Source organism: Rhinatrema bivittatum, chromosome 2 (genome assembly GCF_901001135.1).
Source record: "Rhinatrema bivittatum chromosome 2, aRhiBiv1.1, whole genome shotgun sequence".
Lineage (NCBI taxonomy): Eukaryota > Metazoa > Chordata > Amphibia > Gymnophiona > Rhinatrematidae > Rhinatrema > Rhinatrema bivittatum.
In genome coordinates this window covers 168,619,384-168,644,256 of record NC_042616.1, presented here as the reverse complement: position 1 = coordinate 168,644,256, position 24,873 = coordinate 168,619,384, and the positions used below count along the sequence as shown (strand labels likewise).

Sequence of the window (24,873 nt, the reverse complement as noted above, 5' to 3'; positions counted from 1 at the left end):
GGTCCGCCTCTTTAGGAAAGATGAGCTTATTTCTTTCATTCCTGCTGTCCTTGAGGAGTTGGGAATTGATCCTCCGCCAGAGGATTCTCATATGGGCTCCATTGACCTGGTCATGGTTGGGCTTCGTGGTCCAGCTCTGTCGTTTCCTTTTCATCTTTCAGTCACATACTTATTTCGAGAATAGGATACTCCTGACTTGGGTTTGAAGGTCAGCAAGGCCATGGATAAGCTATATCCTTTGCCTGAGGATGCTTTGAACCTTTTACGAGTTCCAAAGGTTGATGCAGCCGTTTCTGCAGTTACCAAAAAGACTACTATTCCGGTAACTGGTACTACAGCTCTCAAAGATCTTCAGGATCGTAAGTTGGAGGTTCAACTAAAAAAAGATTTTTGAAGTTTCGGCTCTTGGTGTTTGTTCTGCTATGTGCAGCAGTTTCGCCTTGAGTGCAGGGCTCTGCTGGGTTCAGCTCCTGCAGAATAATTCTTCTCTTTCTGAATCCAAAGCTATTCAAGCAGGGCGTTTGGAAGCCGCTGCTGCTCACAGTGCTGATGCTCTTTATGATTTGTTACGTACCTCAACCAGATCGATGGTTTCGGCTGTTTCTGCCTGCAGACTTTTCTGATTAAGACACTGGTCTGCGGATGTCTCCTTCAAAGCTCAAATGGGATCTTTACCTTTTAAAGGTAAACTTCTCTTTGGGAAAGATCTTGAAGACTTGATTAATTCCTTAGGAGAAAATAAGGTACATCGTCTGCCGGAGGATTAGGCCCAAGACAAGGGGTTCGTTATCTTCCAGATCTCGTTTCTGAGGAAACCGCAGGTTTCACTCCTCTTGCTCTTCAGGTTCTTCTTTTCGGCAACAGCCAGCTAGGCAACAATCTTGGCCTCAGTCCTTTCGAGGACGTCATTATGGGAGACCTGGTCCCTCCCAGTCCTCTGGTGGAGCAAAAACTTCTCAATGAGATGAGGCCGTTCCTCTGTTCCGGTAGTGGTAAACAGATTGTCTCTCTATTTCGAGGAGTGGGCCAAAATAACACAGTGGGTCCTTACTGTGATAAAACAAGGCTACGCCTTAGATTTTGTACGGCGCCCTCACGACCATTTTCTCGTGTCTCCATGTTCTTACACTCAAAAGTGTCAGGCGGTGCGGGACACCTTACATCGTCTAAGAGAGCTTGGGGCCATTGTGCCGGTACCTCCATTGGAGCAACGAAAGAGCCGTTATTCCATCTACTTAGTGGTACCCAAAAGCGACTGCACATTTCGTCCCATTCTAGACCTAAAAAGAGTCAGTCAATGTCTGAGAATCCCAAGGTTTCGCATGGAAACCTTAAGAGCAGTCCTGGCATCCGTTCACAAAGGCGAGTTCCTAGCTTCTTTGGACCTGACCGAAGCATATCTTCACATAGGAATTTGGTCCGACCATCAGACGTTCCTGCGGTTCTCAATTCTGGGGGACCACTTCCAATTTTGCACTCTTCCTTTTTGTTCTCACCATGGCACCCAGGACCTTTAACAAAATAAAGATTGAAGTAGCCGCACAACTCCGAAAAGAGGGATTCTTTGTTCATCCCTACCTAGACGATTGGCTCAATGGAGCGAAGTCTTGAACATTTGTCGCTTGACTGTGTCTCGAGTTCTTCAGCTTCTGCAGTCATTGGGCTGTGTTGTCAACCCGGCGAAGAGCCACTTAGTACCATCCCAGTCCTTGGGAGTTTCTGGGAGCCCTGTTCGACACCTGGCGGGGGAAAGTTTTTTTTTTTTTCTCACGGAGCAACGGATCATCAAAATAAAGTGTCTGATTCGGGTCTTGTTGTCCAAGTCTCCTTCCAGAGTCTGGCAATATCTACAGGTTCTAGGCTCCATGGCCTCCACTTTGGGCAGAAGAATCTCATTGGTCGATCAATCGTTTGGAGACCAGAGCGGTGAGGCTAGCCTTACAGGCCTTTCTACCGCTTTTTCAGGGGAAGTCGGAATACTTTCCAGCAATGCGACAACAGTGGCTTATATCAACTGCTTAGGGGGAACCAAGAGCCAACTGGTCGCGTTCGAGGCTCAGCTGTTGATAGCACGGGTGGAACATAAGAACATAAGAAAATGCCATACTGGGTCAGACCAAGGGTCCATCAAGCCCAGCATCCTGTTTCCAACAGTGGCCAATCCAGGCCATAAGAACCTGGCAAGTACCCAAAAACTAAGTCTATTCCATGTAACATCATCTCCTTCGCATTGCAGCATCTCACATCGCCGGGCTCGACAATGTTCAAGCAGACTTTCTCAGTCGCCATCGTCTAGATCCTGGGGACTGGGAACTATCCGAGCGGGCGTTTCATCTGCTGTTATTATTTGTCAATTCATGAGTACATGTCTGCCTATGAGTCTCATTTACTTTAAGGGGGAATCTAGAGGGATAACAACACGCACACAAGGTTAGTTGTTAGCTTACATATTTAGCCCATTTGCCATAGTCACTTCTCACTGTTCTGTCTTCACCTCTGGTACTTGGGTGTGCCATTTTGCCATGTGACAGTGGCAGAAGAGGGAAATGAGGAGAATGCCTGAATAGCAAACCAACAAAGGAGAAGGAAAATACCCAGACGCCTCTGCTGTTCTGTGGCTTGTCAGAGCTGAATGAACTCTGAGTGCCTTTCTGAGCATGACTTGCAGAATGTCCCTGAGCAGGTAGACATACTGGCACCAACAAGGGAGGCCTATTCAAGGGGTTACAACGAAAAAACCAAAGGCGGGAGCTTCAGGCACTATCTCACTGGACAAGATAATTAACAGGACAAAAGGATTATCTGGAGAGTGAGGGCAAATGAGCTACACCTGAGAGAACTTGTCAGGGCAGTTCAGGGATAGGTTGTCATGACAACAGCATGATGTGACTCTGTAAATGAGTCTTTGGGCAGTCACGTAATTCTAGAAGTTTCAGCAATACTGTATGTTTAACTATAAAAGAAGGGTCACTTCCTGCATTCAATGAGATGCTGGTCAGTTTTGCAAGACACATCTCATATGCGAAAAGTGGTCCACGCTGAGCATGGACCTGAAGGCAATGTTCCGGAACTACAAGGCTCCATGCTTCTTCAGTCGACGTCGAGAGCCAGGGGCAGAAGAAGTCGATGCCTTGGTTCTTCCCTGGCCAATGAACATTCTGCTGTGTTTCCTCCTTGGCCTCTCATCAGCAAAGTTCTTCGGCGCATAGAATCTTATCCCTTGGAGGTGATTCTAGTAGCTCCGGAATGGCCGAGATGTCCTTGGTTTGCAGACCTTGTGAACTTCATAGTGGATGGTCTGCTTTGCTTTCGGAACCTTCCAAATCTTCTCTGCCAAGGTCCCGTTTGTTTGGAAGAGGTAGATTGCTTCTCTCTAGCGGCATGGCTTTTGAAAAGTGGCGCTTCAAGGATAAGGGTTATTCTGATGCAGTGGTCGCTACGCTTCTCAGGTCAAGAAAAACCTTTACTTCCCTAGCTTATGTTAGGGTTTGGGGAGTTTTCGAATCCTGGTGTGAGGAGAATCAGGTGGTTCCTACTCGGGCTTTGATTCCTGACATTTTGTCTTTTTTGCAGGCTGGTCTGGCTAAGGGCTTATCTTGCAGCTCTTTCAGGGTACAGGTGGCAGCTCTAGGTTGCTTCCGTGGGAAGATAAAAGGAGTTACCCTGGCATCCCATCCTGATGTGGCTCGTTTTCTTCGGGGGGCAAAACACTTGCGGCGTTCTCTCAAAAATCCTTGCCCTTCATGGAGTTTGAATTTAGTTCTTAAAGCTCTTTGTGCTGCGCCCTTTGAGCCTCTAAAGAGGGCTACTCTTAAAGGTGATTTTTCTCGTTGTGATTTTTTTTCAGCCTGTAGGATTTCGGAGCTTCAGGCTTTATCTTGTAGAGAGCCATTTTTAAGAATTACAGATTCAGGAGTTTCTTTGAGGACTGTTCTGTCTTTTCTTCCAAAAGTGGTTTCTTCTTTTCACTTGAATCAGTCAGTTGATCTACCATCTTTTCCTGATTCTCATCATTCAGATCCCCATTCTAGAGATTTGAGAAAGCTAGATGTGCGGCGGAGTCTATTGCGTTACTTGGAGGTCACTAATAGTTTCCACTTGTCGGACCATTTTTTTGTGCTCTGGAGCGGCCCTAAGAGGGCACAAAGCATCTAGGGCTACTATAGCCCGTTGGCTAAAAGAAGCTATTAGTTCAGCTTTTCCAACAAGCCTTCCCAGACTCTCAATGCTACTTAGACGGGAGGACTTCCTAAATATGAGGTATCCCCCAAATTATGGATACCTCACCAAGTTTTACTATCATGACTTTGCAACTGTACAACAATCTCTGAGTCTAAAAGTTCCTCATATTTTTATTGTATATATATTGTAGCTTTAATATGTCATTATTTCCACGTTAAATAGTTAAACTGTACATATTATATTTATTTATTACTATGTTAAACTAACATTCGGTTATATTGTTCCAACTGTTCTATGGTTCCATGTAAAGCCCACTTTCCCTTTAGGGCAGTTCATCGTTTTATGTAAACCGGAGTGATTTGTAGTTTTTACAAGAACTTCGGTATATAAAAAAATTAAAAATAAATAAAATAAACAAATATTTACTTCATGGTCGATCGCTTCCGTCTGGTCATCGTGCTCACTCTACTCGGTCTCAAGCAACTTCCTGGGCGGAGTGTCAGCAAGTTTCTCCACAAGAGATTTGTAGGGCGGTGACTTGGAAGTTTTTACATACTTTTGCTAGACATTATTGCCTGGATGTTCAAGCCCCAGGCTCTGGGGGTTTCAGTGAAGCGGTCATCCGAGCGGGACTCTCTGGGTCCCACCCTTTGTAAAGGAGCTCTGGTACATCCCATGAGTCTGGACTGATCGGGTATGTACAGGGAAAGGAAAATTGGTTCTTACCTGCTAATTTTCGTTCCTGTAGTACCACGGATCAGTCCAGAGTCCCGCCCATTTCAGTTTTGGAGGTAAACGAGAGTCCACTTGTTCTTTTTATTTACTTTACAGATAAGTATTTTTCTTATATAATGTTATTTCTATGTTTGGTGCTCTGCTGCCGTTTGGGTCAGTGAGCCTGGTTCTTATGGAATGTTCTTCCCGTTTTTTGCAGTTTGCTGCTTAGTTGGGTTTTTTAGTTTTTCGGCTTTGATACATTTAAATAACGACATACTGTAGGTGCACCTCACGGAAGGGGCGAAGTCAGTTTGGAACTTTTTCTGCCTCCATCTGCTGGTGAGTGGACAGAACCTAGGAGTCTGGACTGATCCGTGGTACTACAGCAACGAAAATTAGCAAGTAAGAACCAATTTTCCTTTGTTTTCTGTCTGTCTAATCCTGAGAGAGTTGCTTACCAAAACCATTGTATGTTTGAGAGATGGGATTTCTCATAGTCATTGGGCACTTTTTTTTTTTTTCTCTTAATGAGAATGTCAAGTGAAGCACAGAAATATAAAAATGCATAATCTTAATTGTTCCCAGGCTTGTTTCATTAATGGTCGGTCTGTCTGCGTCACTTCCTTAGACCTGTTTGAGGCTCTGTCAGAGCTCATCATCCTGACAGCTAGCCGCTGCTTACATGGGAGAGAGATCAGAGAGCAGCTGAATGAGAAGGTGGCACAGTTGTATGCGGACCTGGATGGGGGATTCACTCATGCTGCCTGGCTCCTGCCTGGTTGGCTTCCACTGCCCAGCTTCAGGTATTACAAGGAAAGCCAAGAAGGATGACAAGTTTTATCTTTGTCACTGCACATAAAAGCAAGCAATGGCAATATTTGGTGAGAGCAGTGAAGTGTAACACATGGGTAGGGATCTTCATTTTTTTTTTTTTTTCATTATTCTTTATTTTTCCCAGGAATTTATCAGGGTTTATTATGACGAACAAAAAAAAAAACAGGAGAAAATCAGATGCAAAAAATGACTCATTTTTCCGGGTAAATATCGGAGTTTATTTTGGTTGACAGAAGCCAGGATGATATATTAAAACAGGTGCTTCAGGTGGACAGGGCCTGCTTGAAACATATTCATGGCACCAGACAGCCAGTACTTTGTTTGCTTTAGGGGTGAGGAAGCAGGACTTGAAACCCAGCATGGGTGGCACTGAAGGATAAGCGCAGTCACTGGTAGGGAGTGGGACTTGAAACACAGCATGTGCTTTGGCCCACAGTGGCTGGAGGCCTTGAAACGTTGCATCTGCATCTCTGAAGCAGCTTTTTTTTAAACATTCTAAAATTTAGGGTGAAAATCGGTTTAAACTGAAAACGAAGGACTCTACGTATGGACCATATCCCAGGTCCATATCACTTCAGCCTAGCCTGAACTTTTCAGTGAATGACTGAACACAGTACAGACTCCTTTTAGTTTTATTTTCCCCATTTTTTATTTATTCATTTTATTTTAAATAAAGGAACAGGTGAATGAAAGCTTATCTAGAATAACTTACCTCTGTGGTGAAGAGGGCACAACTTGAATAATTTACTGAAGACACTCCTGAAGGTGCTATCTGTGTTTCCTTATGACTCAGCACCTCACCAGCTATTTGTAACCGCCACAATAATCTATGACTGAGTTTAATCTCGACACACAGCCCAAGATTTGTCCTAGATTCAGGAAGCGTGTTCCTGTGAATGGCAATCCCAGGCCAGCTAGAAGTGCTATTTACATTTTAATTTATAGCATATACAAGGGCTATCTCTGAAACTAAAAAAAACCAAAAAAAACTAAAATGATTACAGAATGTCAAACTGTACATTTCTACAGGACTATAAATATTTATTATTGCTGAAATAATATTAGCAGCTTAGAGACACTTATAAACAATCATGTGGTTCTGCGTTTATTCTAGCTTTCAGGTTGGGCTTGATAACCTGCCAAATCAGTCTCTCCTGTTACAAGGCACACCTGCAGCTCTGCTCCCAGTAAAGATAGCACATCTTCCCATGTGACTTTTTTTTTTTTTTAACATACAGGTTGTAGATTACAGCCTTCATTTAGTCCTACCCTTTGGTAACTATAATAAAGCAGGGACTGCAAGACAAGGAATGATAAACATCCCTGCACTAAGGCCATCGGAACCAATGTGTGTTTCAGTTCCTGGAATATTTATTTATTTATTTATTTATATACTGACATATCACATCAGTTTACATTCAGGTACTGTAGGTATTTCCCTATGCCAATCTAAGTTTTTGTACCTGAGGCAATGGAGGGTAAAGTGACTTGCCCAAGGTCACAAAGAGCACCAGCATGACTCAAATCGTGGTCTCCTGGTTCGTAGCCCACTGCTCTAACCACTAGGCTATTCCTCTTCCCTTTGAGAAGCTATATTTTATTTTCACAGACATCGTATATAAACTCACGTTTCAAAACCAGTTTGAGAACGTTTTGCTGGTGCACAAACATGTGTTTATTTTGTTTTGGATTATAGGCGCAGGGACAGAGCCCATCAAGAGATCAAGAAGATCTTCTATAAAGTGATCCAGGCACGCAGGCAGTCGGGGGCAAGCGAGGATGATATGCTGCAGACTTTATTAGATGCTACTTACAAGTAGGGTTAACAAGTGCTTCTGTTTTGTTGTATTTTTTTTTTATTTTGTGTTAAAATTTGAAAATATTTGTGCCAAGTTTTTGTCGAATTTTATTAAATCATTAAATACCGAGTGATGAAAGCACATAATTTACATGCAAATTTACTCAGTTATGCTGTCCTATATTTTCCGGCTATCCTAGCCCTCCAAGTTAATACCTCCTTGTTATATGTATCTTTCGCCTCTTGTTATATGGTTGTTTAAGTTATACCCCTTGTTACATGTAAACCGACCTGATATGAATTTTTTTCATGAAGGCCGGTATATAAAAATGTTAAATTTATAAAATCACAGAAAATCAGACAGATCAGTGCTTCTGTTTAATAGTAGGACATGTAAAGCAGGATTGTGCTTAGTTGAGAAACTTTCTTGTACAAGGTAAGGGAAGGAGTATTTAAAAATTGCCCCTAAACTTTTAAAATATTGCTTATGTATCTGTATAGCGCAGTGTATGGTGGCTATTAGTGCTTTAGAAATATTAGCTTTTCTGATTTGTGAGGAAAATTGACAGTGAACAGACCAGTCCCTGTTGAGGATTGTGTTGAATGGGGATTGGTTTGTTCAGTGGCATTAAGGTGAATAAATGAATAGATGTCCTGGTAGCGCTGTTAGCTGTCTTTTTTTCTTTTGTCTTTTTTTCAATTTATTATTTATTAAGTTTTTCCTCAATATTTACAAAGTCATAATACTTTGTTAAGAAACAAAGAAACTGTTTTAACATGAAGTATAATAAATTTCATACTAGAAATCATTCATTATTTACCTTGACCACAAATTGCTGGGAGTAAGGGTTAGGAGATTAACATAAATAAAGGAGCTAAATAATCCATAGAAGAAACATTCCATTTCCAAGAAAAAGCATAACATGCTTATCTACCCATTTTTCTTTATTCCTGGGTTATGGGACTTACTTGAGGTTAGGAGCAACCTTTTTCAGGAATCTATGAACATTTTTAATTGTTCAGGAAAAAAATATACATAAACTTCATTATTTAGTTTCAGTATGCATTTACATGGAAATTTTAATTGAAATGTATCTCCTAATGACTGGGCTTCTTGTCGTAAAGCAAGAAGCCTTTCCTCCTCTCCTGGGTGGCTTTAGCTAGGTCTGGGAATATCTAAATAAACTGGCCATGAAAATTTACCCCTAAATTTTGGACATAGCTACGCATTACAAGACTGAGGTCTGGTTCATACACAAACGAAATTTATTTATAGGGTAGCCCTTTCCACAATTTTGGTTGTAGAGGACTCCAAAAATGGTGTTAAATTTTGCAAATCCAATTGAGGATGTTTTTCATCTCTTCCCCTCAAACTACGAAAAGGTAGAAAGTATACCCTATTAAATGATGGCAAATTATCCAAAAGTATTTTCAAGACCTCGGTTAAAAATCTCTTTAATGTAATCCTAGGCTGTTCACCAATAACCTTGGGAAAGTTCAGTAGTCTGAGATTCAGACGTCTCAGACTGTTTTCCATAAATTCATTTTTTTTATTCAACAATAATTGTTCCTGTACTATCGTGGATTGTATTTCCAGCCCTTTTTTTTTTTGCTCAGTCTTCCAGTCCACCCTGTTTAGGGAAGCTTGGGTACATCCCAGGAGTCTGAACTGATCTAGGTATGTACAAGGAAAGCAAAATTTGGTTCTTACATGTTAATTTTCGTTCTTGAGGTACCACAGATCAGTCCAGAGTCCTGCCCAATTGGCAAGGGGAGAATTGGAGCGTCTACTTGATCTTTTGTTGTAATTGGAGTGAAGACTGGCACAGGTTTAGTTTAGTTTCTCACGTTGTTAAGATTGGAAAGATTCTTTTCCATTATAAGGTTCCACTTCCTACTGCTCATTCAGGGGAATGTGATTGTTTCTTGTAGCTATACTCGATGGTATCTTGGCAGGGTACAGGTCAGTACTGGGGGATTGCAGGTGGCACACTAGGTTGTGACAGTGTCAGCAAAACTTTCTATATCCATCTGCTGGAAGGGAGGCAAAACCCAGGAGTCTGAACTGATCTGTGGTGGTACAGGAATGAAAATTAGCAGCTAAAAAACAATTTTTCTTTCTCAGAGGAAAAATGCGTTATTGGACAGAAGGAAATTGAACAGTGAGTTTTGCTGAAGTGGGTTTGGTTTTTTTTTTTCCCCCTTCAGGGATGGGCGTCCCCTGTCAGATGATGAGATTGCTGGGATGCTGATTGGGCTGCTATTAGCAGGACAGCATACCTCCTCTACCACCAGTGCATGGCTGGGCTTCTTTTTGGCCAAAGATAAGCTCTTGCAGGAAGAATGCTATGCTGAACAGAAGGCTGTGTGTGGGGAAGACTTGCCGCCATTAACTTATGACCAGGTTTGTCTGGAGATGTGTTAAAACTTTTTTTTTTTTCTTGATCAATGTGTGACGCATTTGGAAGCTGACTGAGACTTGTAGCCAAATGACAAAACTTTTTTAAAGCATTAAATTTTTTAAAACCTGAAATTGCCAGCGAAGTAGTCCAAATATAGAAATTACTTAGTGTTAACAGTATCAGAGTTGATGGTTTGTTATCAAAATGGTTGCCAGTAGAAAAACCCAAGGTGGTGTTTCTGAAACTGTCAGTTCCACTTGTAACCACAATCCTCTAAAGTGCACTTGAGTCAGTTTTTCCTACTAGTGCTTTATTTTGCTTTCATTGGATATGTGTATGAAGTTATCAGAACACATTGTGTAATGAAAATCCCAATGTAAACTTTATTTTGTAGCTGAAGGATATGAATATGTTGGACCGCTGCCTAAAAGAAACTTTAAGGCTTAGACCTCCCATAATGACGATGATGAGAATGGCTAAAACTCCACAGGTGAGTATATTTATTTATTGAAGACCTGTGTGCACCTTCTTCCCCACTTTGTTAGGATCCCTTTTTTTCTTAAGGTAGTAAAAGGTTGGACCGCTTGGAAGCAGCGGTCACTTATGGGGCCAATGATTTATATGATCTTATTCACACTTCTTTCCGGACTATGATGTCCGTGGCCTCGGCTTGGAGGCTCCTGTGGCTATGAAACTGGTCAGCAGATGTTTCTTCAAAGGCTCAGCTTGGGGTGCTCCCTATTAAAGGCAAGCTTCTTTTTGGAGGAGACTTAGAGCAGCTGATAAAGTAACTGGGTGATAAGGTACACAAGATACCGGAGGATGGGCCCAAAGGATTTCTACTGGTTCGCTCTCGCTTTCGAGGGCAAAGGCGTTTTCCATCAAAACAGAGCTCTGGGTGTGGGCCAGAGGCAGACCCAGGGGAGGTCTCACTCCTGGTCCCAGTCCTTTCGAGGACGCAGAGTGAACTGAGAGGGATCCGGCCAAGGAGCTACCAGAACCAAGGCCGTGCAGTGAAGTGCAGCCAACCTACTTCGTAATCCCAGTCATCAGGGGGTCAGTTGACTTTTTTTTTTTTTTTTTTTTTTTTTTATTGTTATTATGAGGAGTGGGTCAAGATCACATCAGACCAGTGGGGGCTAAGCTTGATAGGACAAGGCTACGCTTTAGAATTTGCGTGACCTCTAAGAAATCAATTCATGGTATCTCCCTGTGCTTCACCAGCCAAGAAACTAATATTCAGCAGACCATCCAAAGACTGAGAATGCTGGGAGCCATTGTTCCCATCTCCCAGGAGGAGCAGAGGATGGGATGTTATTCCATTTATTTTGTGGTACCAAAGAAGGAAGGAACCTTTTTATCCAATTCTGGACTTGAAGAAAGTAAACGTGACTCTCAGGGTTCGCCTTTTCTGGATGGAGATTCTTTCAGGTCTGTCATAGCAGCGGTAAAAAGCAGGCAGTTTGGGCTTCCCTGGATCTAACGGAAGCATATTTACACATAAGGATCCTCTGGGATCATCAGCAGTACTTACAGATTCAACCAGGTCCAGTCTGTCGTGGTGGCTTGGTCGACATCATTTGGACAGTGGGGTGGACCTGGAGGTTCCACAGTGGATGGTAGTGACCAGACGCCAGCCTCTCCGGTTGGGGAGCAGTATGTCACTCAGTTGGTGCAAGGCCAGTGGTCGACAGAGGAAGCATAGTGGTCCATCAATCACTTAAAGACTAGAGCAGTGTGCTTGGCTTTGCAGGAGTTTCTGCCCCTTGAGCACAACCGTTCGGTCGGGATCCTGTCTGACAAACATGATGGTTGCCTACATCAACCGCCAAGGTGGTACCAAGAGTTGGGCATTTGCTCTAGAGGCGGAGACACTGATGGACTGGGCAGAGCAGCAGCTTCCCACATAGCAGGGGCAGACAATGTGCAAGTGGATTTTCTCAGCTGCCAACAATTGGATCCCAGAGAATGGGAGCTATTGGAGGATACAATGAGCCTCATTACTGTCAGGGTATCCCTCATATGGATCTGATGGCAACTCAATGGCATGCCAAAGCACCCCGCTTCTTCACTCTCAGAAGATAGTGGAGCAGAAGGGGTCAGTGCCCTGGTTCTTCCTTTACAGCGCGACTTCCTGATCTGTGTTCCCACCATGGCCTCTGGTGGGCAAAGTTCTGAGGAGAATAGAGATCCATCCAGGAAAGGTGATTATTGTAGCTCCGTAGTGGCCTCGGAGGCCTTGGTTTGCAGATTTGGTCAATCTAGCAGTGGATTACCCGCTAAGACTGGGCCCTCTGACACATCTGTTATGTCCAGGACCTGATATTTTCAGATCAAGCAGGTCGCTTTTGTCTAGTGGCTTGGCTTTTGAGAGGAAATTATTAAGGAAGAAAGGATATCCTGAAGATGTGATTTCTACTTTTTTTTTTTTTTTTTTTTCAGGCTCAAGACTTCTATTTCCTGGACACATTTCTGGATTTGGAGGGTCTTTGAGTCATGGTGCATGGACCACAGGGTCTATCCTCGGCAAGTGTCGGTAGCACAGATTCTAGCCTTGCAGAGGGGCCTGACCAAAGGCTTGTCCTTTAATTCCCTGAGAGCACAGGTTGACGACAATGGGCTGTTTGCCAGGCAAGATCCATGCGTCTACCCTTTCATTGCATCTGGATGTGGTACGTTTCCTCCGAGGGGTGAAGCATTTGCGCCCCTCTGTTCAGAAAGTGTGCCCTTCTTGGAGCCTTAACTTGGTTAAAAGATAGGAAACAGAGAGTAGGATTAAATGATCAGTTTTCATAGTGGAAAAAGGTAAATAGTGGAGTGCCTCTGGGATCTGTACTTGGACTGGTGCTTTTTAATATGTTTATAAATGATCTGGAAAAAGGGGTATGACGAGTGAGGTGATCAGATTTGCAGATGACACCAAATTATGCAGAGTAATTAAATCTCAAGCGGATTGTGGTGAATTGCAAGAGGACCTTGCGAGATTGGAAGATTGGGCTTCCAAATGGCAGATGAAATTTAATGTGGACAAGTGCAAAGTGATGCATATAGGGAAAAATAACCCTTCTGTACTTACACAATGTTAGATTCTATCTTAGGAGTTACCACCCAGGAAAGAGATCTAGGCATCATAGTGGATAATACTGTCAGAGTGCTGTGGCGATTTAAAAAAAAAAAGCAAACATAGTTAGGAATTATTAGGAAGGGAATGGTTAATAAAAGGATGGATGTCATAATGCCTCTTTATCGCTCCATGGTGAGATCGCATCTTGAATACTATGCAATTCTGGTCGCCCCATCTCAAAAAAGAGAAGGGTGACCAAAATAAGGGGCATGGAACATGTGCCGTATGAGGAAAGGCTAAAGAAGTTAGGGTTGTTCAGGTTGGAGAAGAGATGACTTATGGGGGATATGATAGAGGTCTTCAGATAATAGAAGGACCAGGGGGACACTCATGAAGTTAATAAATAGCTCATTTAAAACAAATCGAAGAACATTCTTTTTCACTCAGCACTTAGTTAAGCGCTGGAATTCATTGCCAGAGGATGTGCTTACAGTAGTTAGTGTAACTGGGTTTGGATAAGGTCCTAGAGGAAAAGTCCATAAACTTCTATTAATTAATAAGGAATAGTAGCTTGAGATTTATTTAATGTGTGGGTACATGCCAGGTACTTGTGTTTTGAATTGACCACTGTTGGAAACAGGATACTGGACTTTGGACCCCTGGTCTGACCTAGTATGACATACCTTATGTTCTTAGTGCATGCATAACACATGTCAACAAATGTATTAGTGCGATAGTGCAATGTAGGGAGACATTTTAGGACATGTTTTTTAATGTGGGAGATTTTTAACTCTGGGGTCAGGGCAGAAGTAAAACTTAAGTCAAATGGCCATCTTAGTCTGTGTTTCTGTGTATAAGTGCTTCTCTGTGCTGCTCTCTGGTAAACATAGATTATGTACAGCCTGAAGGCATGCCTGTGACACTTGTGAAACACAGGCCTGGAAATCTCTGGCCAGAGGATGGGAACGTGACACTTATGGACTACTTTCTTCATGTCTGAGGTTTCCAGGCTGTCATGTAAATCCTAGGCCAAAAGAAGGAAAGGAAAGGCCTGTGACCCACTTGTAACAAAAAAAAAAAAAAAAAAGACTGTTTACTTGACTTAAAGTAATTCCACAACTGTTTGTTTTATGTAAACCGATACGGTGTGTAAACGGATGTCGGTATATAAAAATGCTAAATAAATAAAATAACTAAAGTAAGGTTGACTTCAAAGTAATTGCATAAAATGCAAGGTTGCATAGGCAGCAGAAGTCCACAGATTCCATCAATAGGTCCATAAAGAGAAGTCACCATTTGGAAGACCCACACTTGACAGCCTGACAAAGCATCCCCCGTCTGATGAAAGAATTGTAGACAATCCATGATTTCAGCAAAACAGTGCCAGTGAGCAACTAGGAGTGAAACCACCATGTCTGCAGTGATGAGCGCTAATGATGTGTACACTCTTGCAAAAAGAAGGGAAAAGATAGATAAAAGTGGGAAATGCCACTCACCTCGGGCCTGAGGTACTACCATCCTTCACTCCTCAAGCAGCCAGCCAGGTACTGGGGAGGTTGCAGGCCCCTCTTTATTTCCTATGGCTCCACTGCATTTTCTCTTCCTGATCCTAATCCTCTCCGGCCTTATTGGCTGCTGCTGCAATCCACCACTAACACCAAATCCACCTTCCCCATTCCCTACATTCCTTCTCCCCTGCCGTTCTGCCATCTGTACTGTCCACTGCTCTTGAACTTCAGAATTGTCTTCCTCTCATCCATCCATCTCCACGCTCCCTGCCAGCATCACATTCCTGTCATTGCACCTCTACTTTACTTTTCTTCTAGATTTTCTCAGACTCCTCCTCCTCCTCCTCTTACCTTGCCTGAGACCTGGCTTTCCCCTGAAGACTCTGCTTCAGTTGCTGCTCTCTGTCATGGAGCTGCGGTGATGTCAAACTGCTGCTCTCCCCTTCTTCCACCTTAGTCCCACTTTTTTTTTTTCTTCTTTTGAGGTCCACTCCATCTGCCTGTTCAGCCCCCACTGCCTTTCCTTAAACTCAATATGGCCAAGACAGAACTCTTTATATTTCCAGCCCAAGTCCCCTCTTCATCCTTTGTCTATTTCTGTCCCCTCAGCCCATAACCTTGGAGTCAACCTTAAACGTCTCTCTCCTTCTGTACACATATTCAAAACACTGCTAAAATGTGCAGTTTCTTTCTCTAAAACATTACCAAAATCCATCCCTTCCTTTCTGAACGTAGTACCAGAACCCTTATCTACCCTCCCATCAACTCTCGCTTAGGCTATTGCAACCTGCTCCTCTCAGGTCTCCCAGTGAGCCATCTCTTTCCATCACCATCTATCCAAAATTCAGCTGCGCGACTTATCTTTCACCAAAGTCACTACACCCATATAATCCCTCTTCTCAGGTCACTACATTGGCTCCCTATCTTTTCCTGTATACAGTCAAGCTCTTACTCACCTAAAGAGCCTTCACTCTACATCTCCTCACTACCTCTCCTCTCTTATCTCTCTCTAGCCTCTTCTGCTCATCAGTAAGCTCACTCTTACCTGTACCCAGCTCCATGCATGCCACCTGGCTGCACCATATTCTTGGAATAGACTTCCTGAGCTGGTGCCTCAGGCTCCCTCTCTTGCTTTATTTAAATCCCATCTAATCCCGCCCCTCTTTTTTTTTTTTTTTTTTTTGACTACTTTTAAATCTTAACTTCTGATTGTCCAGCTAACAGCCTCATTAATTTTTAACCATTGCCTTAATAAACAAAATTCCCCAAGTCTCTTGCCCTGTACGGTTTGTTTTGATTAGATTGTAAGCTCTTCTGAGAGAGGATAGTCTCTCATATGTGTTTATACAGTGCTGCGTGCAACGAGTAATGCTGTAGAAGTGATATACAGTGCTGCGTGCAACGAGTAATGCTGTAGAAGTGATATACAGTGCTGCGTGCAACGAGTAATGCTGTAGAAGTGATATACAGTGCTGCGTGCAACGAGTAATGCTGTAGAAGTGATATACAGTGCTGCGTGCAACGAGTAATGCTGTAGAAGTGATATACGGTGCTGCGTGCAACGAGTAATGTAGAAGTGTTTAGTAGTAGTTCTAGATGATATTTTTGTTATTTGTTTTATGTATTTACCCAGAACCTTTATAGGAGGGGTGGTTTACACATCTGAGATTAAAATAAAACAAGTAAATACCTCTTTACTGAGAGGGCGATAGGTGCTTGAAATAACCTACTAGCAGAGGTGATGGAAACCACTGCTGAGACAATTTTAAGCCTGCTTGTATCAGAGAGGGTAGAAGTAAGAACAGGGTTGAGAGGTTGGAGGGGGAGGGGTCTGGATGTTAGTTTAGGTATGGGAGATCATTTACCCAGAGTTGTAGGGGACCAAAGAAAGAAGATGATCAAATGGACTTGAAGGAACAGCTAGTCAGATTGTGGGCCAACGTCTACTCTTGCTATGTTACTTCGATGCATTTTACAAGATCAGCTGTCAGATTAACTGCATGCAGCTGCTGTTTGGACAGTGCTAATGTTTCACTGGGTTTTCATGTTCTGTTTTTTAATTTAGTGGGGCGAGGGGTTTTTTTTGGGGGGGGCGGGGGTTGGCAAAAAATGTAAGTGGGGCAGAAAATTTGCACTTTATCTCCTATTAAAGAGGAGAGAATATCCTGACCATGCAATGTCTACCATAGTTTCACGGTCTTTATTTTTCCTTTAGACCATTGAAGGTTACACTATCCCTCCTGGCCACCAGGTTTGTGTGTCTCCTACTGTTAATCACAGACTTAAGGACACCTGGATGGAGCGCACCACTTTCAGCCCAAACCGCTACCTCCAGGAGAATCCTGCAGCAGCAGAAAAATTTGCCTATGTGCCATTTGGAGCTGGTAAGAAGAAATGATCAGTATCTTAATATTTTGTATTAAAACATTTCCAGTGGTTCCTCTTTATCACAAATGTTACCTGCTCACAGGGTATAGAGGGGATGTGATTTCTGTGAAAGATTTTATGTATGGTTAATTGGCTGAGTGGAGGTAGTTGGACTAGAACTGGGGTCAAGATGTAAAATTCAAAGCTTTTAAAGAATTCTACTTTCGTCTGTCTATTCAGCAATCAACACTGACTTTTTTTGTTGGGCAGGAGCCAGCAATTTCATTCTGGTCCTTTGGGCTTCCAGCTCCATTGGAACTGGCCTTTTCTGCCATTATGGCATCTTGATTCTTCATTTGTAACTGAGGGGTTTTTCCCCCCATTTTTAGCTCAACTATACAGTGACAGTCTTGGGCCAAGGGTCATGAATCATGATTTCTTCTGAAAGCTGGTATGCGTGACCTGAATCTGGCCACTAGGTGTGATTGTGGTGTGATAGACTCATTCCTAGGGGATGGGCCACTGGCTCTGCAGGATGAGCTGGTCACAGGAATCCAACTCGGGTCTCCTGAATGGGAACATGCAGCTCTGCCACTGAGTCATCTGGCTTCCCCAATGTTTGTTTTTTGCTTGAAAAACAGTTGTAGGTATTTTTCTGTAAATATTTTAAACAACCTGTCTTCCATACACTTGTAGTGTAGAGTTCTAGTAGCCATATTGGTATTGGAGAACATTGGAGTTTCTGTAGGCTTATACCATGTTAAAATACCAATAAAATGGTGATGTACACGAGTGTTTAAGACAGCACAGGCCTCGTCAGATGAAGAGTACGCTTGTATCCAGAGACTGTTGTAGAGAGGGAATTCCTACAATATTTTGATTCTGCAATCTGCATTGAGATGAAGTTTACTTTGGGGAAAGTGAAATATAAATTCTAAATTTCCTAATGAATAGAGAGATGGACTCGGGACCAGTGGGTTTATGCTCCCTGCCAGCAGATGGAGACAGAACAAGCTGATGTCACAGTATATAAAGTCCTGCAGTGACCCCACCTGCTAGTATCTTCTCTTCTCCAGCAGATGGTGGTCATGCCTCTCCCTATGGGGATTGCTTTGAACCTTTTGGAAGGAGAAATTTGAAATTCTAAATTCAGGAAAAGAAAAACCCCTGCTCTCCTGCGGTGATACCTAAAGGTCCCTCCTCCAGCTGAGAATTCCTGAGGTGATTTTTGTGGTCCCTCGGAGGTGTGCCTTGGTCTGGTAGCTGGGTTTCCCGGCGTGGACTTAACTGCTAGTTCACCTGAAAGGCAGCAGGTGCAGGAGGCTGAGCACGGCGGTGTCGGCAGATGCACTCTCCCCCATGCAGCCGGAGACAGTCTCCATACTCAGCCAGTAAGTGCTGAGTAAGGTTTAAAAAAAGGGACTTCCACCAATCTCCGTGCTCGGTGAGCCGTACCTGTTCCTGTTCCTGTTCCCATTGGGATTGGGGAACTGGGCAGCCTAGCGGGATGAGCGGCCCCTGGAGGGCTAGCCCCCACACTTAGGCTTATTTCTTGCATGCCGCATGGTAGGCTGCAGCACTGTTTTTCGCGTGCGCCTGTGAGTGCTGTGCTGCCTTCTATGGGCTGTCAGTATGCGCAGTACATCGGCTCTGCACACGCATTGTGTGCTTGCTTTTTATGCGCACAAATTTTAAACTGTTCACATGCTTAGCTTGGCGCACAAGTTGTGCATGCACTTTGCCGCACATCCCGTCAGGTGCTTGTTTTTTCTGCGCATTCCCCCTTTTGACTGCGAGCTGTTCAGATGCACGTTTACCACCACGATTACGCCAATAAGCAAGAAGTCTAAGTGTCTTCCTAGTTGTGTTGCCTGTCATATTAAGGCTTCTCGACCTGGCTTCTAACACGTGTCATTGCTGCTCAGACACTCGGGGAGAGTTGTTTTCCTTGGATTTTGCTAATCCTGATTCCGCCATTCTGATGATGGGTTGATCACAGCCTTGACTGGAGGGACACCAGGCCTTGTTCTCCCTTGACTGGATCTTCTGCTGGTAAGGGCAGTTCTGTGGGACCAGCTCCAGTTCCTTCTGGGCTTGGTCTGGAACCAGCTGCTCTTTCTTGGGTGGAATTTTTGAAGGCTTACAAGCCTTTCTTCAGGCACAGTCCTCTGCTTCCCCATTCCTATCCGGTTGGACCCTCAGCCGTAGCTCCTCCCTCTTCCAGTTCTATGCTTAAGCGCTGGAGCTCGCCTCTGTTCCCTGAGGGTGGTGTTGACAGGAATTCGGATGGCACTGGTGATGAGGCTGAGCCTGATTCCTTGGAAGATGGGGAAATTCCTCCAAGAGTGGAACCATATCAAACCATGTTGTGCTTCTTTAATAGAGGTGAACTGCCAGCCCTGATTTCTCAGACCTTGAAACAGCTGGGTGTTCCTGGTTCGGATGCCATGATGGACCATAGGAAGAATCCCATTTTGGTTTCCTTACGTAAGGCCTCTTGTTTTTCCCTGTGATGAATGTCATTCAGGAATTTGATTGATGTGGAATGGAACGCCCCAGAGGCAAATTTTTGAAGGGGGACTGACATTGGAAGGCCTCTACCCCCTGGATCTGACTGAGAGAGCATTTGCGTTTTCCCCAAAGTGGATGCTCTGGTATGTGCCATCTCTTAAGCGGACGACTATTCCCATAAAGGAAGGATTGGCCTTGAAGGATGTACATGATATAAGGATTGAGGCTATTCTTGATCATGTCTTTGAGGCAGTAGCAATGACTTTACAGATTTTTTTCCTGTTGTGCCCTAGTGGCATGATCTTGTCTGCTTCTCTCTCAGGAGGTGGTTGAGTCTGGAGGGAATTCGAGTGATCATGGAGCCTGCTGCCACCTCTTTTTAGCAGATGCAGGCTGTGATTTGGTCCATACCTTGGCCAGAGGAGTGGCTTCAATGATAGTGGCCAGGCGTCAACTCTGGTTGCAAAATTGGTCAGCTGAAGCAGCCTCCAAAGCTAATCTTACCAAGACGCCCTTTAAAGGTTTGTTCTTGTTTGGGAGCGCATTGGAGAAACTGGCAAGTAAGTGGGGTGAGTCTCCGGTTCCTCAGTTGCCAGAAGATAAGCAGTTACAGCCCCCTTTTGGTATGAGGGGTAGTCTTTGGGGTTCCAGGTGGTTTCGTCCCTATAGAGGGTCGACCTTTTGGCGGACTCTGCCTTTTGAAGGTTTCAGTTCTTTCATCCCTGACAGCCTGAGAGAGAGAGGAGCCAGGCATGGGTGGCGGACCTTCTTGAGCTTTCCAGAGAAGGTTTGCTGACCCACCTTCCGGAACAAGGGATAGGGGGACGTGTCTCTCTTTTATCAGAGGTGGGTTGAGATTATGTTGGACCAGTGGGTCCTGGAGGTGATATGAGAAGGATATGTGCTGGAATTTCACAGTATTCCTTGGTATGTGTTCATGATGTCCCTTTGCCACTCCCCGCAGAAGGAGCAGGCAGTGGAGTTCACGCTTCAAAGGTTCCTCAGGCTGAGGGCTGTGGTTCCAGTGCCCACATCTCAAAGTATGGAGTGATATTCCATTTATTTTATTGTGACCAAGAAGGGAGGGCTCATTTCATCCCATCCTGGATCTCGAGGGTCAAATGTCATCATTTGAAGGTGACTCATTTTCGCATGGAGACCTTACACTCTGTGATAATGGTGGTGTAGTTGGGAATTTCTGATCTCCCTGGATCTGTCAGAGGCTTACCTTCATATTCCCATCCAATGGAATAGTAACGCTTTCTATGCTTTGAGGTGTTGGGGCTCCATTATCAGTTTTGGGTGCTACCCTTTGGTCTAGCCACTGCTCCCAGAATATTTTCCAAGGTTATGGTGTTCATAGTGGCGGCCTTGTGAAAAGAAGGGATCCTGGTGCACCCGTTTTGGATGACTGGCTGATTAGAGCCAAGTCTCGGGAAGAGAGCCGCCTGGTGACACCAGGGTGATCGCCATATTGCAGGAGCTCGGTTGGGTGGTGACCCTGACCAAGGGCAATCTTCAGCTATCGCAGTCGGAATATCTGGGGGTCAGGTTCGACACAGGGCAGGAAAGTTTTTCCCTACCAGAAGTTTGGATTCAGAAATTGATGTCTCAAGTGCGTCAGTTGATAAGCATCATACACACGACAGTGTAGCCCTACCTACAGGTGCTCAGCTTTTTGGCAGCTATCCTGGAAGTGATACCGTGGGCAAGGGCACATATGCGTCCTCTTCAGCGCGCTCTGCTGTCTCGTTGGAACCCGCAGTCTCAGGACTATGCGGTTTGGCTTCACTTCCTGATGGAAATCTGCTCCTGCCTCCAGTGGTGGTTGCATGAGGATTGTATGTCTGAGAAAGAGAGTTCCCTTATCTCCAATCCTGGTTGGTACTCATGACAGATGCAAGTCTCCACAGATGGGGGCTCGCTGTCTGGAGTTAATGGCCCAAAGGCGTTGGAATGCCAAAGAGTTCCACTGGAACATCAATCGCCTGGAAGCCCGGGCGGTATAGTTAAGCCACAGGCTGTGGGATCAAGCAGTTCATGTGATGTCAGACAACCCGACAACTGTGGCCTATATCAATCGCCAGGGAGGAACCCAAGAGTCAGCAAGTGTCGCAGGAAATAGTCTAGTTTATGGAATGGGTGGAAAGTCATCTACAGATCTTGGCCTCACATTGCTGGAAGACAACATAAGAGCAGACTTTCTCAGCAGGGAGAGTATGGACCCAGGAGAGTGGGTGTTGTCAGCCGAGGAGTTTTCAGCTGATTGTGGATCGCTGGCAACTTCTCGCAATGTGAAGGTTCCTCGATTCTACAGTCGCAGGAGAGATCCATGGCCCCTGGGAATAGACGTTCTCATACAGGTCTGGCTGGAAGACGGATTGCTTTATGCCTTTCCTCCGTGGCCCTTGCTAGCAGGATAATTCACAAGATCGCAGGTGGCTAGTACTGCTGGTGGTGCCGGACTGGCCCAGGCATCCATGGTGTACAGATTGTGGAGATGAATGGTGGTGACCCCCCTTTCGCCTTCCATCACACATGGATCTGTTACAGCAGGGACTGGTTCTTCACAAGGATCAGACTCTGTTCTGTACTTGCAAGTTCTCCACTTCTTTGGCTTATGTACAGATTTGGAGAGGGGGTTTTTTTTTTGGTTTTTTTTTTTTTTAGGCCTGGTGTGAGGAGTGGGGTGTTATTTCCCGTTCAATTAAGATCCCATTTATTCTGGATTTTTGGAGGATGGGTTGAATAAAGGATTGGCCCTTAATTCCTTGAAGGTGCAGGTTGCAGCTCTTGCCTGTTTCAGAGGCCCGGTGAATGGTGTTTCCTTGTAGTCTCATTCTGGTGTGGCCTGTTTTGTTTTGTGTTTTTTTGGAAGGGAGTGAAGCACCTTAGGCCTCCCTTGGTGTTAACGGGTTCCCTTGTGGAGTCTTAACTTGGTGCTGGATTTTTTGGCGGGCCCTACATTCCGACTGTTGCGAAGTCTTTCCTTGCGGTTGTTGAAATTGAAGACTGTGTTCCTGATGGCTATATGTTCAGCATGTCAAATTTCTGAGCTGCAGGCCTGGTCTTGCCTGGAGTCATTCCTTTGGGTGACTCCGGTGGTGTTATAGCTGTGTATTGTTCCATCCTTCTTGCCCAAGGTAGTCTTGGACTTTCATTTGAACCAGTCCATCTCCTTATATCTTAGACACAGCATTCAGTTTAGTTTAGCTTTTATGTATTTATTGTCTGTAGTTGATTGACATTCTGATACCACAAATGCCTGACTTCTTAAATGTAGACTAATAATTATCTCTTTCAGAAAAAAAGGTTCCATTTAGGTGATGGCATGTTGTCTTTGATCAGGAGGCCCAAGCAGTTAATTTGTTTTAGCTTTTATATCCAAGATAATTAGGCACAATAATGATGCAGACATTTGGACTAGTTCACAGTGAAAACTCTGCTGTGAAATTTAAAAGACAAATAGATTCCTTTTTTGTGGCAAGGATTTTGGATATGTTAACCATTTCTACTTTTTTTTTTTTTTCCCCCCTCTCGTGTTTTCTAGGTCGTCATCGCTGTATCGGTGAAAACTTTGCTTATGTTCAGATCAAGACAATTTGGTCCACTTTGCTTCGTATGTTTGTGTTTGATCTCGTCGATGGATATTTTCCTACCATTAACTACACAACCATGATCCATACACCTAACAATCCTGTTATCAGATACAAGAGGAGACACTGAACGTTGGGTACAAAATGACTGTTGATGTGAACTCTATACCTGCTGTTTCCTATGAAAATTCCAGCCAGATACGGGCCATGCAGGATGAACTCAATAGGTCTTGTGGATATTAGAGCGTGAATATGATTTAATGATAAAATGTCTAATCCTGTTAAAACTTGTTGTGGTTTTTTTATATATATTATGGCCTGAGAATTATGATTTTATGAAGTACAGCACTATGGACACAGGTCACACTAACTGCCTGAGCCACAAGGCTGATTCTGGAAAGGAAGTAATCCTTTAGATTCTCTTTTTTTTTTTTTTTTTTTTTAATAAATTGTGTAGTAAAAACTAAACTGTAGTTAACATTCAGTTGCAGTTGCTCCTTTCCCTCGGGACTGGCCCAAACTAGAAAATAAAATGCCCATAGGGCATGGATGATTGTAGTAATCTTGCTGGCAAGGGGGAAGAGAGGGAAGGAATGATTTTTTTGTACTTTTTTGAGGAACTGGTGCCTTAGTAAGGGTGAGGGAAAAAGAGGGATATGAATCTTTTTTTTTTTTTTTTTTTTCTTTCAAATAACTAACTGGAGGGGGTACGGAATTTTATTTTTTGTATCTTTTTTTTTTTTTTTTTTTCTTTTTAGAGCCCAAGAGTGCTGGCTGGCTGGGGTGAGAGGGGTTTTTTTTTTTTTTTGTTTTTTTTGTTTTCTTAAAGTTGCTCTTATTTTAAGAAGGCAGCTACCATGTTTGAGAGACTACCTTTAGGGCTGCCCCATGAAATAATTAAAGATCGGGTGGGGATGGGAGTATATGCATGCAGAGGCTTACCTAGAGTATTTGGCACCTGGGGGCAATACTTGTTCCCCCCCCGCCCCAATATCTAATTTTAAAATTTCTTAAACATCGATAATATATTTCAAAACCTCAAACACATTAAATAACAACCCAGAATTAAAATAGGGAGATTTTTAAAATCCTTTTCTCCATATCTGTTATCCTAAGATTATCGTAGATGGGGACACGCATGTGCGCGCGCACACATGCTTGGTGAGAGATGGAGGGAGCGTGTGTGTGAGAGAGAGATGAACACACACATACTTCCTCTGTGTGTCTCTCACAACACAAACTTGCTTCCTTTATCACTCACCCACACATGCTCGTTCCCTGTACGTACCCGGATCAGTCCAGACTCCTGGGTTTGGCCCCCCCTCTAGCAGATGGAGACAGAAGTTTACAAACCAAACTCCGCCTATATCTAGGCTGGTGCCACCTACAGTCTGGCAGTATTCTTCTGTCTCCTAGCAGGTGGAGAGGGTGCAAAACCTACAGTCTGTGCTTAGCCTAAGTTTTTTTAGGTGGTAGTTTAAAAAAAAAAAAAAAGGAGAAAGTAGCAGGAGTTAGGTTCTCAGAAGGGAAGGACCGCAGAGGCTTGCCTGCTGGTCCCAGTCCCCGCCTCCCAGGGGAGGGTGAGGTCCTGAGGGGACCTTTCCCCCCTGGTTGAGGCTGCCGAAGAGTGGGGGAGCCCCATATTCCGGCACTTCTTCAGGGCTGGGGGTGACACCCAGCTGGCTCCGGAACCGAGGATTAGGTAAAAAAAAAAAATAATAAAAAAATTTGTTTTTGTTTTGTGTTCCCTGCCTGTGCTCTCTCTCTCTCTCTCTGCCGCCGGGGTCCGTGCCGTGTTGCTGGTTCGCTCGTTGGGAGGGGGAGGGCCTGATTGTTTCTTCGCGGGCTCTTCTCTCCTGCTCTGCGGCAGACCATGCCGAGGCAGGCGGCTTGT

The 24,873-nt window shown here is 44.0% G+C and overlaps 1 protein-coding gene across 2 annotated transcripts in view; it reads left to right on the top strand.

The window, feature by feature from the left end:
- LOC115084243 (lanosterol 14-alpha demethylase) overlaps positions 1-23,266 on the top strand; it is a 64,492-nt gene extending 41,226 nt beyond the window's left edge. For both annotated transcript variants that reach the window (XM_029588848.1, XM_029588849.1), the window contains exons 5-10: positions 5,528-5,702; positions 7,430-7,549; positions 9,740-9,935; positions 10,328-10,423; positions 16,721-16,889; positions 22,934-23,266. In XM_029588848.1, coding sequence (XP_029444708.1) covers positions 5,528-5,702; positions 7,430-7,549; positions 9,740-9,935; positions 10,328-10,423; positions 16,721-16,889; positions 22,934-23,109 — 932 coding nt within the window. In that variant the 3' untranslated portion in view covers positions 23,110-23,266. The remainder of the gene's footprint in view (positions 1-5,527; positions 5,703-7,429; positions 7,550-9,739; positions 9,936-10,327; positions 10,424-16,720; positions 16,890-22,933) is intronic.
- Positions 23,267-24,873: the final 1,607 nt, after the last annotated feature.